The sequence below is a fragment of the Egretta garzetta genome, unplaced genomic scaffold (assembly GCF_000687185.1).
Source record: "Egretta garzetta isolate BGI_Z169 unplaced genomic scaffold, ASM68718v1 scaffold264, whole genome shotgun sequence".
NCBI lineage: Eukaryota > Metazoa > Chordata > Aves > Pelecaniformes > Ardeidae > Egretta > Egretta garzetta.
This window is the reverse complement of record NW_009259685.1, coordinates 2,762,338-2,780,746: the sequence shown is the minus strand read 5'-3', so window position 1 is coordinate 2,780,746 and position 18,409 is coordinate 2,762,338. Positions and strand designations below refer to the sequence as shown.

Here is an 18,409-nt window from a genome sequence, read left to right as displayed (position 1 = left end):
AAAAAAAAAAAAAAAAAAAAAAGAAATTATTCCCGATACGTGTACTTTTTTGAGTAAGGTAGAGAAAATGCTTCATCATCATGAGAAAACAAAAGAAAAAAATTTACCGCAAAAAGTAAGAAAGATTTATTACATCTATTTTTCATTGCTTTACTGCTTTTACCTTTCTTTGCTGAGCCAAGAAAGAGCATGAAAAAAATGCAGAGCAGTATATAAGCAATGTTGCAAAGCACTTGTTAGAAAAAGGAGTGGCAACTGCACAAAAAAAAATAAGGAAAAGAATCAGAAGAATCTTAACAAGAAATGTACGCCTCAAGCTCCAGCCACACGAATAAAATTTTGCATATGAGAAAAGACAACATCCATTTTTTCAGCTGCAAATATAATTCAAGCTTTATGACCCGAAAGCTCCCTTACTCACTCATTCACACATGCATCCTTTTCCTACATGGAACAGAATAGGGGGGAAAGTTTCAATTTAGTAAAACTTGGACAGAGCTGGCATTTCTTTATTCCCAAGGCTTGGCAACATGACATGAGACTCTTCCGGATCTTTAAAAGACTCGACCAGATCTTTACATTCGTCTTGCATAACCACTGCTTGGTTTTATCATTGCAGAGTTGTATTTTAAAATTACTAAAAAATAAGACTAAGTTGTTCCATGAGGAACAATACTAATGACACTTTGTTTCTTATGAAGTTGTATTAGACATCCCAGCTTCCCAGTGACCCCCACTGTTTCACATGGTCAGCAAACAAAATATCCGCTCCTTTATGAAATCCCCCGAGACTACATTAACTTGGGTCCCACTCAAGTCCCCCAGATACAAGCTGACCAAAGGCCACATTTCTTTCCTCCACACCATGCGTGTGCCGTGATGCCCTGGGTGATCAGAGCTGCAGCATCGCCGGCTGGAACGGCTATTTGCCTATTCACCCGCAAACGCTCGAGAGGCACGAAGGGAATTACTTTTCACTAACACCTCATATATCCCATGTAATCAGAATGGCTCATTTTAATCTCCAATTTTAATCCTTGTTTATAATCTGCAAGCAGAGAACGTAAAATTAAGCATCATTATGTTTAACCTTGGTTTGCATTTAACATTGTATTTATATTTTTCTTAAAACACAGCCCATTTTCACTAACTGCCAGCCATTAAAATGTGCTGTTGCAGTCCTGTAACTAAGCTCCTCGCTTATGTTGTTAACCAGTAGTTTATATTCTATCTATGAACATTTATCTAAGCAAGAGCTTGTCCTAAAATAATTTCCTCAAATTCCCAAACTTGACAGTTTTTTAATAGGATGAAATTGGAAAGATGTATAACATTTCTTAAGTTATTCATTTTTTACTCATGATGTTTAGCAGACTCCATTGAGAGGAACTAGAACTGGATTAAACACAACAAACATCCCATGAAGAGGCTGAACAGATTATTTTGTTATCCAAGAACACTCCACGTTTAAAACTGAGGTATTAAAAAATGCATCTACAGAAGAAGTTGCCATTGTCCAACATGCTTTACCTCCTCCTCTAGTACCCTAAAAAGTTTTATGACTATAAGGGATTGTCTTTGATTAAAAACTCCAGCAGCAACCATATCTACGCAATTTAAGTATTTATTTCGTTTTAGGCTTGCAAAAGGCTTGTCAAAATTTTCCATTTTAAAATTAGGTAGGTTAATTCTTAAAAAAAAATAAAGTAAAATATAGGGGGGAAAATATTTTTATTCTGTCGTTATAGCCATCTTCTTACATACATTAGAAGATTGTTTACTTCTATATTTATGTACTGTTAAACCAGTAGCTTCTAAATTCCATCAAAAACTGACACACAAATTTTTTGGGGTTCTTAAGGCTTTACAGAGCTATCTTTAGGGTGGCTTGGTTGATTTTAATAAAACATAAAGCTAAAAGGCAAAGAATCCCTGAAACTGGGGAATATTTGGAAAGGTAAACATAGGCTCATCAGCAACTTCGATTCATCTCAAAAAGGCAGCTATGCTGCTGGCCTGTTGGCAAGTGCCAGGAGGCAGAATTGCCCCTTGTTCTGTCTTTCCCGGAGTCAGATCAGCACTGCCTTGGCAAAACAGCCTCTCTGCTTAGCCAGTACCTTGGCCCCTGAAGAAGTCCTGCTAAATTCCCAACTGGATGACTCATTTTTTTCCCAGGGCCTTATTTGGTTTTCTGCCTGTCTCGTATGTATAAGAAATACAGTAAACCCAATGAAGATGCACCGTGTTTTTCAAGAAAGCAGACAGCTGTTTATGGCGATGTAAAGCAATACAGAAGATGTGAGGACGTACATTAGGGTCTACTGCTTGCAGCTGAACTGTCCACCCAAACCCTCTTATCAGTCAGAGCAGACATAGAAGCCACTTACAAACTAGTTGAGCCGTGATACAGAACATCATCATATTCTTGGGTACTCAAGCACACAACTGTTCTAAGCCAATAGTCGGTAAGAACAACCCATCTTTTCATCCCCATGCAAGTCAGCACAGTTTACAAAATAAAGGTTTCTGAGCCCAACTTGAGTCTTCAAACATGCTCAAGGACTGATACAAAACAAGATGGTTGTTTCTCCGACAGTGGAGTGGGACAAGGAAGACAAACTGTTTGCAGTGTCACTGAGGTTATCGCTCTGGACCATGTGAGAGTTCAGTCTGTGCTATCTTCACTGCCAAGAACCCAGAGAGCCACTCAATCAGCTTTCCGTGGGACAGTTGTCCCCTTAAGTCCCATTACAAGGAGCTGTGCCTAATTACATGCTCTAAGGATGTTATTTTGCTTTTCGAGCAGCTTCATGAAAACCAGCAAAATAAAGCAGCACCATGTCCTTAAAGAAAACAAACAGCTGTTTGGTGTCTTTGTGGCACCCAGAATAATGCAGTATAACGTGCATAGATCCTCCTCTAACTCTAAGTTAATTAACGACTTCTGAATTAGTAAGTCATTACCTTGGATAACAAAATCCAAAAGATACTAGGCATTACTGCTTCAATCACAACATGCATGCATCTGAAAGAGACTTGCTTCATTTTTACGCTTCATTCTTACAAACCCTTTAAAAAAGGTCTGAAGCATGTTTGAAGGCACTCTCTTGTCCAGTGCTGCCCTACTCACAGACAAAGCCTACAAGTGTTTCTACTTATCCCGAAATGTTCTTTCTGCCTTCAGAATGAAATAGTCCACTGCTGGTTTGAACGCGAATGAATGACCCAAAGCTTCGACCCATACTCACATGCTTACTAGCAGGTTGACTCTGAGGTAAAGATCCAGGGGCCAGCACTGGAGAGCTTGCGGGACTACAAAGTTCTGGGAAGGGATTTGGGATGGCTGGCAAAGACGATGTTCTGAACTGCTGTTCTTCTTCTTGAAGACGCCTACAAACAGAAGCACTAAGCATTAAGAGGAGCAAACTGGCATCGCTAGACCTGGATCTCCTGCCCCACCACTTACAATAATGATACTAAAGAAGAGGAACCAAACCCACTCTTTTTCTAAGCAACTATTATATAGTTACAGCAACTGCATGCACAAAGTACGTAATTGCGTGTGAAAAATGAACAGTCAGGCATCTATGCATTATAACTTGATTACTTGGGTGAGTAACTGAGGTAACCGTGCCATAAAATAAACAGAAATATCCATCTGGACTCAGTGTTGTAAACACTAGCTTACAAGCTTAAGCTCTATGTGCCAGGAAGTCAGTTAACTTCCAAACCAATGTGAAAGAAGAGAACACAACTGCAGTCACCTGAAGCCAAATTCCATGTGGATTTGCAAACTAAGGTGTACCCCTGTAAAGTCTCTCAGCTGAGACTGAAACCAATATTGTCACCTCATTACAATACCAGACTCCATTTCCAAACAACTCAGCATTTCCTGGAGAAATGGAAATGCAAACACTCAGCTTGAGCAATAAACTGCAATTACACCCTCCCACCTTATGCTAGTTGCATGGTTACTGTTCAGACAAGTTTGCATCTCCTGAGATACGCCTCACGAGTCTACATAGGACCAACAGAGTTTCCAGTTCCAGTTTATAATACACCTGTACTGCCCGCACCAATAGAAAGAAAACTAAAGCCTACCAGTTGCCAGAGAAAAGCTTGAAAATGTGTAAGACCTATTCATGAGCACACAGATGGCTTTAGGTTTCCTTACTGCTAGGGCATCACCACTGAAGATGTACTACCTGACTCCGCAGCAGGCTGGTATGCAATGCCTTTGCAGAAGGCACCATCTAGTGGCAATCGTGGAAGTTTCCAGAGACAATCACCTAACGCCTGGATTTGAACAGCAAATCATTAAAAACTCCGTTTGCTCTCATTTTTTCCAATGCCTTCAGCAAGCAGAGCCTTCTTAGCAGAGCTGCCTGGTAGACAACTGCTGGGTTTGCCTCTGGCAGCGTGTCCCACTCTGGGCACGCTCACTGTCTCTGCCTGTACCAGAAGCCGGGGGCTGATAAAATAACTACTGGGAAATCTGCTCTGCAGGTAACTCTATCCTGCAATTTAGTTGCCTTGGCGTTCCATGAATGAGCCCTACAGATTTGGGTTTTTGCTATAAATACCAGGTTTCAACCGCAACTGTGAGCCATGCAAACAACTACTTGACCCGGTTGAATTTTTGTGTGTGTGTGTGTGCTACCCGTGTGTGCACTTCCCTACAGCACAGGGTGAAGGATGGTATGAGATTTCTTCAGCCCAGTAGAACTGTTGTATCTGCAGCTGCATAATAGTGCTCTGTATTGCGTATTTTTGACTGACCTCCATTATAAGAAGTGGAACTACTTGACCTGACACAATTAGAAAAGTGTGGTTTTCTTAAAATGAGAATTCACTATGCTGCGCTCTGCTCTTCCTTTACTGCTGCAGTGAGTGCATCATTTACTTCATGACTGATACACACATAACATTGTCCTCTTAAGAGGCCTACCACAGTCGACCATTCTGGCCATTCTGGCCACAAGAGAGATGCAGCTATTCCCCTCTACGGGAAAGGGGCCTAGATAACCCTGAATAAAAGTTTTGCCATTCTTTTCTTTAATGAAAAACACAATGTTCTTGTGCGTATGGAAGTACAGAGTTCAGAAAGGCAGAGTGTTCTCAAAAAAGAGTTGCTAAGTTTTAAAATGCCAAAAATAGTTTAAATGAAGTGTTTTGATTGAGATATTTACAAAACATCGACAGTTACAGTACTCTAGAGAGTGCATTTTCTAGTACAGCCCTATTCAAGGTTAAATATTAAATACTTGTAAAAACGATTGCATTGTGAGCTGACTTGGTTGTATTGCAATCACTGCATACTATCCATTCATACAGAAAAGCTGCCTGTCTTAATACCATTCCTATACAAAATACATCAGCATAAAGAATTAGGAGCAACCCTTTCCACATCTGGGATTTTTCTTTTATTATTATTACTCGTTACTTCTTGTGGAGTTAACTAGAAGGAAAGGAAAACTCCAAATCTCTCTGATTCAAGCTATTTACCTACTCGTGCTGACAGAAGCCCCTTTCCTCCTGCTGCCTAATAAGAAGATTTTAAGAACCTCAGCATCACCTATAGACTCTCCCACGACCACCAAGAGTATTCCACTTGAAGCTTGAATTCAAGCCCCCATCCTGACAACAGGGAGACAACTTAAACGCTTCTTTTTTTGTAATGACTCACATAATGAGGCCAAGTGAAGGAGCTGAAAGTGCTCTAGGAAGAGCAGTTAAGTAACTACAATGTGCGCCTTCTTTGTTTGTCTTGGACCATTCAGGAAAGCTCCACAAAGAGAGCTATTTTTTGTATATCAAAACTAGATTAATGCATCCTCATCTATCTGCACGTTCTCTTTATGTTCTATAAAAGCAAGAAGCTGTCAGTAGGTACCATACCTGAGAGAACACTTTTTGACAGTTTGGAAATAAATTCAAATACATACATCATTTCTGCAAATTGGTACCAATGATATGCTTCTACGTGTCTGCTGCTACTGGTATATCAAACATTGATTAGAAAAAGGGAAGAAATGTGACATTTTTGCACTTTACAAAATACATGGAAAATTTATGTCCTTTACCTACCTGGTACATCTTTTTTCCTACGCAAAAGTCCAGTCTACCAGTACTAGGCTCCTACCGAAGTGATCTATTTTAAAATGTAGTTCTTTTGAAGCCCGTTCAAGACAACTTTAATAAAAAGGAGGAAAGTCCCTTGGTTCCTACCTGACTGCCATAATGCGCACTGGCTGAGACCGCTGCACCTTCTGCCTTGGAGACATGGGCTGCAGAGCACCAGATCCTGAGGACGGCAACTGACTGCGATTGAGCTGACCATTTTGAAGGAGCGGAGTGGTTTCCGACTGCATACTGCACGTAGAGTATAAACTTTCAAATGAGGAATTCATGTCATTAACCAAAGCTTCTAGGTCCACATCGTCATCTGAAAGGCAACATAAAGGCAGCATAACACATCGGGAAGTCCCAGATAAAAGAAGTCTGGAAAGACCAAAGTAAAGGTTTCACATAGTTTTTATAGTTACATTCTTACAGTGCAAATTCTTATTGCAGAAAACATTTCTTTATTCTAGAGCAGAAAAACACAGCTAGCAACAGCCCGCGATGGACATTTATTTTGTCTTCCTTGGTGAAAAGCTACTGGCACAGAATGAAGTATTTCCACTGTAGTATTTAATATATATATAAAAAAAACACCAACATTTTGTGGGATTTTTAATAATGCCAATGCTAATGCACCGCTTCGATTACTGAGAAACTGACATATATTTCAAAAGTGTATCACTTACAAATACCTCAGTTCAGCTTGTCAATGTATCAAGTTCAGATTGCCAAACGGTATAATAAACACTTTGCAAGCTCCAATAATTTAGAAGAAAAAAACCAACCAAGACAGTGTTGCAGAAGTCAATAGGTGGAAGACACAATCCTCTGCTGTACATGTCGGAAAACGAGCATTACAGTTTGTCAAGAATCCCGTCTGCATTTCTGCGTATTTTTGTGATACAGTATTTTAAAGGGCAACACAAGCTTCTAACTGTCACTCCGAGGACTTTTTACAAAAAGATCTGTATCCTTGCTCTTGCATTGTGATAAGAGACACCCCTGCCTCAAAGAGCTCAAAGTAAATCATCCAGGGGTGGGGTGTGGGTTGTTGGAGGAACATCAGCCCCGAAAAAGTGCGCCAACCTTTCTATATACACCACCTTACCTCACAGTAAATAAGTAACTTGTGCTCATTCGTTCCTCCTTAACGATCATAATTACTCTGCAAGACAACAAAACTCTGCGAGCCCTTTGCACTAACCACTCTCTGAACTCCTATTTCAGAGTATTGTAATTACTCCCTAGCCACAAGTTAACGTCACTCCCTATCAGGAGTTCAGCGGGCTGACGAACACACACATCGATATCTGCTTCTGGTTACTGCACAGCCACTGCCTGAACAGCTACCTCAGATCAAACACAACTTCGTGCATCCAAAAAAATGTGCCCTTATTTTCCAGCTGTATCACTTGGCCTGGCAAAAATACACCATTGCTGCCTGCAAACCTTGTATCTCACAAAACTCTTTGTGACACGGATGGGAAGGAGAGCCAAGCAATGGAGCTAGCAAACATTCACACAGTACTATGCAGCTAAAACATGCTGTTCACCCCAAATATTTTCTGACACCCATTCTTTTGCCAAGTTTTCTAGGTAAACGAACCACCAGGAGCAGCAATTCAGCTTGTGACCAATTACCATAAATGATTTTGTACCAATAGCACCTTTCTTGAGGATATAATCCAAAAAAGCACCACTCAATTTCTGCCCACCACTACCATGCCTCAATAACCATAATGTTATCTGAACATGGCATTTACACGGCAATTGTTTTGGATGCTGACAACCCCTGTTCCCGGTGTTGGATGAACCAAAGGTCTGCTCAAAATTAAACAGGCACTGGTCACATCCCTACATCCCCTCTATTTAATGACTTGAAATACCATGTTCCTCACTGAAAGTCGGCAGGCCCTTTCCTAAAGGAAAAAAAACCAAAACCACTGAACCTTCACTGAAAACATACTCACAGGAGTTCTAGGTTTGAACATGTGTTAAAACCAAAAAAAACCCCTCTATCAATCCGCAGACAGGTTTCTTCTTTTTGTTTCTTTATGGTCATTTCCCTCAGCCTCTGTACTTAACAGTTACTACCCTGCTACTAGGAGTCACCTTCACTACGCTACACTATGTTCTCTATCTGTCAGCTAGTTCATGTATTTTCAATAATCTTGACTTTGCTTTGCTTGGACAAAGTCTACAATAATTTTCCTGCTATTTTTAGGGATCTTGAGACAGAGTTGCAATTTGAATTTCATTCCATCCTCCAGATTCTTATCCTATTTGGAGAGGACGTATTGAAAACACTTCTTGAGCAATCACAAGAGAACCACAGGAGTAGGAGTATAAAGAGGGAGAGGCTGAATTACAAGGCTTTTGAATTTTATCATTCATCTAAAGTACCAGAAGACTGAGCTGTAGGGTGTCAGATGGCCGTCAAGTAAAAGGTTTGGGGCTGGATGGACATAAAAGACAGACCCTGGCCACAGAGTCAGGGAGTAAATTACAGCAACTAACAGCAGTTGTTTAGCAGGGCGAAAAGCAGAAGGGGAAAAAAGTCAAGGCTCATATTCTGTGGAAGTCCGTACAGCTTGGTCCCCAAGGGTGCTAATGTATTAACAACTTAGACAAAGCTATTAGCGTGCAAGATCATTAAGTTTTCAGACGATTGTAACATGGGAGAAATGATTAAGAGTCAGCTCAAGCTATTCCCGAATAATCAAATAGGCACAAAGGTATAATACAAAGTCTAATATGCATAAAATGAGGCACTTCATGCAAAATGCTAAGCAAACCAAGTACGTAGTTTAAAGCATTGAATTAGCAGGGTTTTAAGCATATCAATTACACACCCAAATTCAATTTCCAACAGGACAGGCACTGACGAGGTGCATATAGAGTTTTCCTAATAATATGTTGCACTGAAGTCCAGAATCTGGTTTCACTCTCCTGTCAGCTCCTTTTCTTCACGGGTGCAGCACTGCTAATAAAAGCCCTCAGTCTTACTATAAAACTTTTGCAGGAGCGCAGATCCTTAAGCTTTGTGAAGACAAAGCCTGCAATCTTGAATTTCATACAGTTTCATCTCTATACAATAGTGTTTACTACTAAATACCATTTTGTTTTGGAGAGATTTCAGCATGTTGCAATAGGAAACCTCACTGCCGTAGCCTGCCTCGGAAGTGCCAGCAGATGTCTCAGCCTGCCAAGTAATCCAGCATGTTATTTGCAATGGCTCTCTACAGAGCTTCGCTAAATAAAAATCAAACAAGTCATCCATGGGATTTCTAAGCCACTTTAACCATTTGCAGGTGTACTATTCAGAATGAAATTTCATATACAGTGAAATCCTTCAAAGTATCTTTTTTGAGGAGGCTTGCTAGTTAATAGCAAAATTTGCAAATCACTGGGCTTTGAACCACTATTAGCATCATGCTGGTCCTCTAAGTATGCGCACACAAATTTTGCAACTGAGCTGGAAGAATTACCTTTGTAGGTTACAGCACACAGAGCTGCAGGTAGCTGAGGAGCCTCCAGCGATCTTGCAGACATATGCTTCCAGGGATACTAATGGCTATTTTCCTTAAAGTGCACTGAACTCCGCCATAAAATCAAGGAGTATGAAAAGTGGATAGTCGAGGTCTGGGGTTTTTTCTCTCAGCTGAACTGCATAGAGGCTAGCTTATCACTTCCATGCACAAATATGTAAGCAGCCTTTTGCTTTTGAAAGTAATTTTTAAAGGAAAACACTGGCAAAACCTAGCTCTGACATATTTCTGGGGGTGGATGAGGTACTGGTAGTTTTGTAGACTTCTTGTACCATAAGAAAATACTTGGTGCGTCTGCAAGCAATGCTCTTTCCCAAACTAGAACCAAAGTGCATACACTGGCAGCTGTTTGAACTTCATTTTGCTTCTCTGCCCACAATTTGTTAAACTTTGGCTTTGTTCGCAGAACAGCTCCACTGGTATTGCAAGTAATATTTTTGGTAAAGTAAATCATGATTTCAATTACAAGAAAAATTTTAATAGTTAAATTCAAGGAAAAAGGACAACTTTGTTATAAAACCTCTACTGAGCTAGTGAGCTAAACTATCATGTTCCACGTACCTTGTGACAGGACAAGGGGTAATGGTTTTAAACTAAACCAGGGTAGGTTTAGACTAGATGTAAGAAAGAAATTCTTTACAATGAGGGTGGTGAAACACTGGAAGGGGTTGCCCAGAGAGGCAGTGGAGGCCCCATCCCTGGAAACATTCAAGGCCAGGTTGGACGGGGATCTGAGCAACTTGATCTAGTTAGCGGTGTCCCTGCTCACTGCAGGGGGGTTGGACTAGATGACCTCTAGGGGTCCCTTCCAACCCAAACCATTCTATGATTCTATGATTATAAAAATAAAAGCACTTTCAATACCACTTAAATGTTTTTAAGCACCCCATAGGAGGGACGATAACCCCTAAATTAGGCCTGAGCAAACTTTAATCTGTACTTAATCGTGCCCCACTTATCCTTCTGTTTCTAGCCCTTCTCTATCCCCTAGATCCCAATTTATTTACTTATTTTGGTTATTGTTGGCCTTGACATGTCAAGCTCAGCTAAGAGGACTAAGCAGGATCCCGCTTATTCTGAAGCTGAAATGAGCCCTGCTCAGCCTGAGCTGTGCCAGCCTCTCGAAGAAAACAGGTTCTTCCACAGCTGTCAAGGGGCTCACTGCACTGCAGAAATCCTGTTTACTGAAAAAAAGCTGAACATGGAAAGGATCCCAGCTTTGGACCACAGACCAGGTTGCATTTCATGTCTCTAAATGGCAGCCCAGCAAACACCCTTCCCTTTTACATGTGGCCTGCAGTTCATAGGGAATACTACAAAAAACATCACAAAGTGAGCTGTGAGTCAAAAGACTTTGAAAAACTGTACACATACACACACAAATAATTTCCTTCTTGTTTGCTCATTTCAAAATTTAATTCCGCAGCACTATCCCTCGTACCAGTTCACAGAGAAGACTGATGCGAGCACTACTAGGAATTCAGCAGAAGATTTATACGCTGTACCACTTTTCTGTCGCCACAGAATTAAGTCTGATACTGTAAGAAGCCAACAGCATGTATATAAACAAGTGTTTACTATTACAGTAAGGCAGCTGTTGATTGATCACCGTTTCTTATTTGACAGCCTAACTCTGGCAATCAGGTCCCCAAAACGAGTTTTGGTGCAGCACGTTCAAGATCCTGCTTGACAAAGCAAAGAAGCTAAGATAAAACTAATGTAAGATTTCACTCAGGTTTAGCTCAACAGAGGATGATATTGAAGAGGTTAGCAGGCGCTCCTGCACACATTAATGAACCTTCAAGGAGACGGATGGAAGCAGCGAAAGAAAAGGAATGTGGAATTGCATATACCCTAGCATCCCCCACTGATGGTCCGGTGAAACACTGTGCAAACTATAGGTAACACAGGGAAAACATATTTACATTAAAATGAACAGAAGGACCTAACTGGAATTTAAAAGGGAAAAAAAACATTTAAAATATTATGGTGTCCACCCATCATTCCATTTCTAATCTCCTGAAACCACATATAAGTCGTTCTGATTCATATTGGTGATACAAGTATGTTTTGCAAGTTTTTCTATATCGTGGAAATCTCATGTTTTATGATCAGAAATACTCCTCCAGGCAAGGATTATCAGAGCGAGAAGTGCATACAAACCCCTTTTACAAGACAACCCCTTTTTAAGTTAATCCTTTGCACAAGAGCACTGCAGCATGTCCCTCCAATGCCACATCCAAATGCTGTTTGATCGGATTTTTCAGAAATTCCAACGACTAAAACTTTTTGAAAATACACCAAATGCTGACTACAAACTGTTGTAACGATGCACAAGAAATTCCACTCTGGATATCATTCATATTCCTCTGCTCCCTTCTCCCTTTGAACTTGTAACTTCATATTCCGTGTTTACACAAACGTCTCACCTCCTTCCGTAACCTGTTTCAGCTTCCGCTAATGCCACAGGCACCAGTTGCCTATTTCAGCTTGCTTTTCTTGTACACTGAGTTACGTACAGCCCCCCTATGGTTGCATGCATTTAGGACTTGGCAGCTACTACACCTGAGGTGCACGCAACAGAAGGCAGATGATACCAAGCAGATTTCTTACAATGTCCTTTAAAACCTCTATAGCGATGCTGCAGCCGAATGACACCTTCCAGATCCCAAGAGCAGCTCCAATTCTATGCAATCTCACCTCTCCCACATTATTAAAAATTACATACAGATAGTAGTTTTGCACAAGAAATAAAAAAACCAAAACAAAACACCACAACATAAAAAACATTTGCAAACCCTATGTGTTCACACTGTTCTCCAGGTCCGCTGCTGGACCCAATTATAAAAGTATCAGAAGATTGCCTTTGTTGAATATTAGAAGGCTGGAGGTTTTTTTGGTCCTTTAAAGTGAAGGCAGAAGACACAAACCTGACTTTGCTTCCTAGAGACATCACCAAGTCCAGAGCAGCCATAGTCTGAATTAGAAACCCAAATTAGAACCCCAGAACTCCAGAACTTCACGCACCCCATGAGTCCCCTTATGGAACTCCGCAATGGAGCGTCCTTTACTTCACTTCCTAGTATTTGTCAGCTTAAGTGTAATCCTCTACCTTGTACTGTAAATGTGTTCGCTGGCCTACGAAATGTCACATCAGTGCATGAGCAGCTTCCAAAATGCTAAATGGACCATGGCTTGGAAAGAAGGGCAAGAAGCAGAGATGCTAGACGGTAAAAGAGCGTGAAATTGAGATAGGCATCTACGCTCTCTCAGAGCACGCTGAAATGCCACACAGAGAAGTCAACAGGGAACTTTTAACTACTCCAGTATTCTCTAAGTAATTTTTAAACCCCTCATGCATCAATTCCAATTTCTGCCAACAAGGCTGGGAAGGCTGACACCAAATGTAGGTACGTTAATTACAGGTGCTGGAGAAAATTAACTTTAGAAACACCTCTTTACTAAAGGTTCATGCGTGGACTCCAGTAACGTTCTTAAAACACACCTTATGAATTTCTTGAAAGAGAAAACACAATCTAAATTGAACAGAAATAATGTTGCTAGGTAACAGCTATAGGAATAAGCTACGTATGAAAAGCATTGGTCAAAAAAAATCAAAGTGTTAACAAGCAGCAGGAGCAACTGGCTAAAGGTGCCCTACAGCAAGAAAGAATGAAGTTATACCCATGGACTATTCTTTATCACATAAAACAAGTTTCAGGAATTCTGATGGAAAAAAAATTAGAGGGCTAAAAAATGAAAAATTCAGCTCTTGCCCAGTTCACGCACCTAATAACTGGACATCATAAAGATGATAAAAGCAAGGTATTTGGAGGGGGCAGAGATGGATAAGGAGGAGTTGGTTTGTTTAATTCCAGAGACAAAGTAAAGCCAAGCACATCTCTTGATGAAGATTTTAACTGTTCTGCCCTTTGATGAGGCCGCAGTTATTCACAGACAACATTCAGAAGCACCTCCCAGTGTATATATTCCTATTTCTAACACAAGAACCATAAACAGTCATGTTGACCCTTTTGTGGAATGGATGGACATGGGTCGCCTTGACAGATGATTGCCAGCTATGGGTATCACCACCACCACCGAGCCCTCAATCTACTCTAAGGCACAAGTGTTGATGCACTAGTGGCACTGCTATGGCAGGGGTTTGAAACTTAAGGAAAACATCTAAAATGTCTAGAATGCTAATTATGCATATACATATCAGCTTTATTACAATTATAAGAGATATGCAAGTTATGGCCAGTTCCCTTTCCAGATCCTCACACCCCATTTAGAGAACGCACATTTGGGATTCAATCTTCCCAATTCCCATTTCCAAGCAGGAAATTTTCAGCTTTACAAAAACCCAAAAGTAGGGAAAAAGCATTACATTCCTAAAAGAAGCATCAGGTCAAAGTTTGAACCCAAAGTCAAACAGGACACCAGCTGATCCCGTGTGACTGCACCGACCGTGGGACTGACCGGCTCCTCTTGGGCAAGCACACCACACACCCTTGTCCAGCCATTGCTGATGGCAGAGCTCCTGATGACAGCAATTACCAGCAGCTGCCAGCCTTTCCAATCCCTCTTCACAGGCCACTGTTTGCAGAACCAATGCTGTATAGTACATAGTGAGTAAACAGATGTGCTGGTTTTGGCTGGGATAGAGTTAATTTTCCTCTCAGCAGCCAGTATGGGGCTGTGTTTTGGATTTGTGCTGGAAACAGGGTTGATAACACAGGGATGTTTTTGTCACTGCTGAGCAGCGCTGACACAGGGTCAAGGCCTTTTTTGCTCCTCACCCTACCCCACCAGTGAGGAGGCTGGGGGGGCACAAGAAGCTGGGAGGGGGCACAGCCAGGACAGCTGACCCCAACTGACCACAGGGATGTCCCGCACCATATGACATCATGCTCAGCACATAAAGCTGGGGGAAGAAGGGAAGGGGGGGGATGTTGGGAGTGATGGCATTTGTCTTCCCAAGTCACCATTACATGTCATAGAGCCCTGCTTTCCTGGAGATGGCTGAGCACCTGCCTGCCCATGGGAAGCACTGAATTAATTCCTTGCTTTGCCTGCATGCGCGGCTTTTGCTTTCCCTATTAAACTGCCTTTATCTCAACCCATGAGTTTTCTCACTTTTACCCTTCCAATTCTCTCCCCCATCCCACTGCGGGGTAGAGAGCAAGTGGCTGCATGGGTCTTAGTTGCTGGCTGGGGTTAAACCACGATGACAGATCACTTGAAGAATCTGAGGTTAAGTAGACCTCTGGGAAATGGACGTTCCTGGGATGATTACAAAATCCAGTCAGAAGATTCATTTTCAAGGAAGTGGTAGCATCTGTAGCTTTCTTCTATGAACATTAGGTTCAGTGGTTTCCCTGTACCATTTCCTCAGGTCACCTCCTTCTGGTTCATTAGTTTAAGAAAAAGACTAAGACTTTAAATGGAAAGCACTTGTTTGGGTGTAACCATAAAAAGGGGTCGGGGAGGTGGGAGGAACCTCAGTTACTCAGTAGATAGAAAATAGCATTAGTTGAGGAGAGAAGCAGCACCACAGCAAGCGGAACAGGGTATTCTTTCCAAGGCCAAACCTGGGGTCAGAGGAGACTAATCCTCAAAAAACCCTTCAGAAGGATGGAGCAGTTGTATCCGTGAAGGACTCAATTCAGCACCAGGTGAGCAGGCCAGACTGGTTTTCCTGACCCAAAAGGAGATATGAACAGAGGGAAACTAAGTCATAATCATGCAAGTAATAGTCATGCACCTATAGCCTTGTTCTGGCCCTTTCCTTACTCAGGGGAAAGAAAAGAAGAGGAGAATGTGCCTGAGCGAATGCATGAGCCACAGGCAGACCGACCGACCCAGGGATTCTCTATTCAAGTCTTGTCCTCCTGGTAAGGTTAATTGGATGCCTCAATCTTGGTGCATCACCTCTATAGCAAAACCAGGAAGGAAAGCTCTGGCAGTGCATCCCAAAATGATGATGACAGAAAGACCATCACTCATCCTTCAAGAGGACATGTTCGGGGTAGCACCTGAGCAGCAGAACGGCTCCTAGCCTGCACAGCCCCCACAAAACCAAACAGAAAATCCATTTATGCTTTCCAGATAATGCGGAAAAACTTGTTAACCTACTGAGCCATTAGGATACTTCCAAGCCAGAACTCAGGAAGCACGATGTGGGATGGCAATGGATAGATTAATTGAAATACTGTCCGCTGGCCACATGGTAAATGCCTGGCAGACTGCATCTTATATTAGACAGTCATGTTTATAAGGGAATGGCTTTAAAAGGATATCCTGTATCAGTGAGAGCTGCAATTTGACACAGCAAAGGTCAGGTTTAGTTGCATATTTATTAAGATTACATATTTTTACATTGAGGAAACTGAATAAAAAGCTTTAAAATACTGTGTGTTCTCCTTATGCTTACATGAATGTAAATAATTATTTTTTAAAATTTATTCTACCATTTCCTATATGCACATTTTTACTCATAATGCTTCTCTAAAGTTTTACTTAGATATCTATTGCCTATGTCAGAGGAAAAAAAAATAAATGAGAGTGCAAATCAAATATACACAAATAAACAACACTAATAGACAAATCAGAGTTCAAAAAGGAGTTAAAAATTCAGACAGATGAGAAGAGCTACCACAGGTCTTACACATCTAAAGCTATTAAAGGCAAAGTTAAAAACAGTCAAATCACATATTGCTTTCCTTTAGGGAATCTGTGATCTCCCTCCCTGATTAAATACCATAATACCCGGCCGAATAATCCCAGTTGAACAATCCTTACAAATCGATGTAAGCACCACTGCACAGTTTAGTCCCTCCCATCCTGTCAAGAAAGCCCAAGCTTTATCCCCGCTCTGGGAAACGTCGTGGGTAACCTCCCAATGTGCCGCCGTGCAGCTCCAACCAACGCCTGTAATGCCCTGCCTGCTCCGGCACCGGTGCCGGCGGCTGCTCGGCAGCGAGAGCATCGCCCGCCTGCTCAGGGAAGTCCCCGCCTGGCAGCCAGAAACCCCAGGCTTCTTGCATCGGGGGTTTCATTTCAAAGCCACTCCACGACAACTTAAAAAAAGCTTTCAAGTGAAAAGTGGTTGGATTAACCCCAAAAGTCCGTTAGCGTTTCTCTTCAGGAAGCGATGGGTCCTGGGAGCTGATGCTGAAACATTATTATTATTAAATTAGGCACGTACATCATCACTTGATACCCAGGCTAACCTTTAATCCTACTAACTTTAAACCACGAGTTTTAAAATTTGCTTTGAACAGGTTTATTGCTGGCTTAGAAAGCATATTTAAGAGGATGTAATACAAGTTCCAAAAGTTGCACACAGCAATTAATGAATCAGCTATTCCTCCAAGTTAATTAAAGATTGCATTTTCAGCACATAATAGTTACCTAGCTGTGACCCATGTACTTACAAAGCAGACAACAGGAATACTTCATATTTAAGGTACTTCTAGTCAAGAGTTTAGTTAACAGAACCAAAGTCATATGAAAAAGTAAAATGCTTTAACACCAGGGTAATTTTGGCTTCTTTTACCAGTTGCTTTAATAGTTTAGTATTAACCCCAATTGTCATTTCAGTAAATCATCTGCAAGAGACTAAACTGAGGAAGAGTTGTTTGGAATAGCAACACTGCAAGCAAAAAGCCCCTTATGAGCCCCCCCATCTTGGGACTTTCAAATCTGGCACTTGACAAATCACAACAAGCAAGCTTTGCCTACCTTAGCCTCCCTCCACAGGTGAAGGCGGCTGCCATCATCCTCTTATTGCCTCGGCAGCATGTTGATAGAAGCTTCCCCCGCGCTTCTTTGCCCTACTAAGGGAGCAACATTTTGGGGCGTGCATTTCATTTCATCTGCACACAGATACCTTGTCCTTCAGTCGGCTGCCTGTTTCAGGGTGTCCTTTCACGCAAGCCTAGCTGTTGTATCAGAAAATCAGGTAGGCCCTTTGGGTGCGGAACAAGCAGCTCTCACCTGGCCCTGCCAGCAAGGAGCAGATAATTTGCAAGTAATTGCTGCTGTAACGAAGCATGAACCTCCACTGCGCGAGAAGGGAATGCCACAGCCCTGCCGCATGGATCCCCAGATGGCAGAGCATATTGCTGCAGTCGCATCCCAAACGGTGGTGTGGAGCCGCTGCTGAAGGCGTCCGCACCCCACAGCACCAATGCGGAAGCCAGCCATGTATAAGAGCTCCACGATGCTTCCCTCTGCCATGCTGACCCCAAGAGCTCCCAATAGCCAACCATTTTTTTTTTTTTTTTTTTTTAAGTAAAAAAAAAAACAAAACCAAAACCAATAGCAACCCAACCAACAAACCAACAACCAAGTAAAAAAAACAGACAAAAAACCCACACGAGGGTAAAAAAACCCAAGTAAACCATTGCAGTCAATCACCCGAGACCAGCAATGATACAAAAAAAAAAAAAAAAAGGTAATCTGAATTCACCATTCAAATCGTCAGTAAATAGCAATGACATCATTTACCTAAGCCCAAGAAAAACAGAAATGTAACTAAGTTTCTTCTAGACTCATCAAATCGAGTTTCCTTTTTTAAACCAGCTACCTAAAATGCAGTCCTTCACCATTTAACATCCCCCAGGCAAGGCTGCATCAGATAATATAAGCCAGGTTGGGTTCACCCAAAAGCGAAAGCCACAGGTGTGCTATGCACAAGATTTGCCACAGCTTGACGCGAGTCAAAACCAACT

General features: G+C 41.6%; 1 protein-coding gene across 1 annotated transcript in view; it reads right to left on the bottom strand.

Annotated features, from left to right (window-relative positions):
- Positions 1–18,409, bottom strand: part of GRB10 (growth factor receptor bound protein 10) — a 108,714-nt gene that overhangs the window by 47,161 nt on the left and 43,144 nt on the right. The window contains exons 3-4 of the mRNA XM_035894133.1: positions 6,229–6,445; positions 3,249–3,390 (exon numbers count right to left, since the gene is read on the bottom strand). Of these exons, the coding sequence (XP_035750026.1) occupies positions 3,249–3,390; positions 6,229–6,445 (359 nt within the window). The remainder of the gene's footprint in view (positions 1–3,248; positions 3,391–6,228; positions 6,446–18,409) is intronic.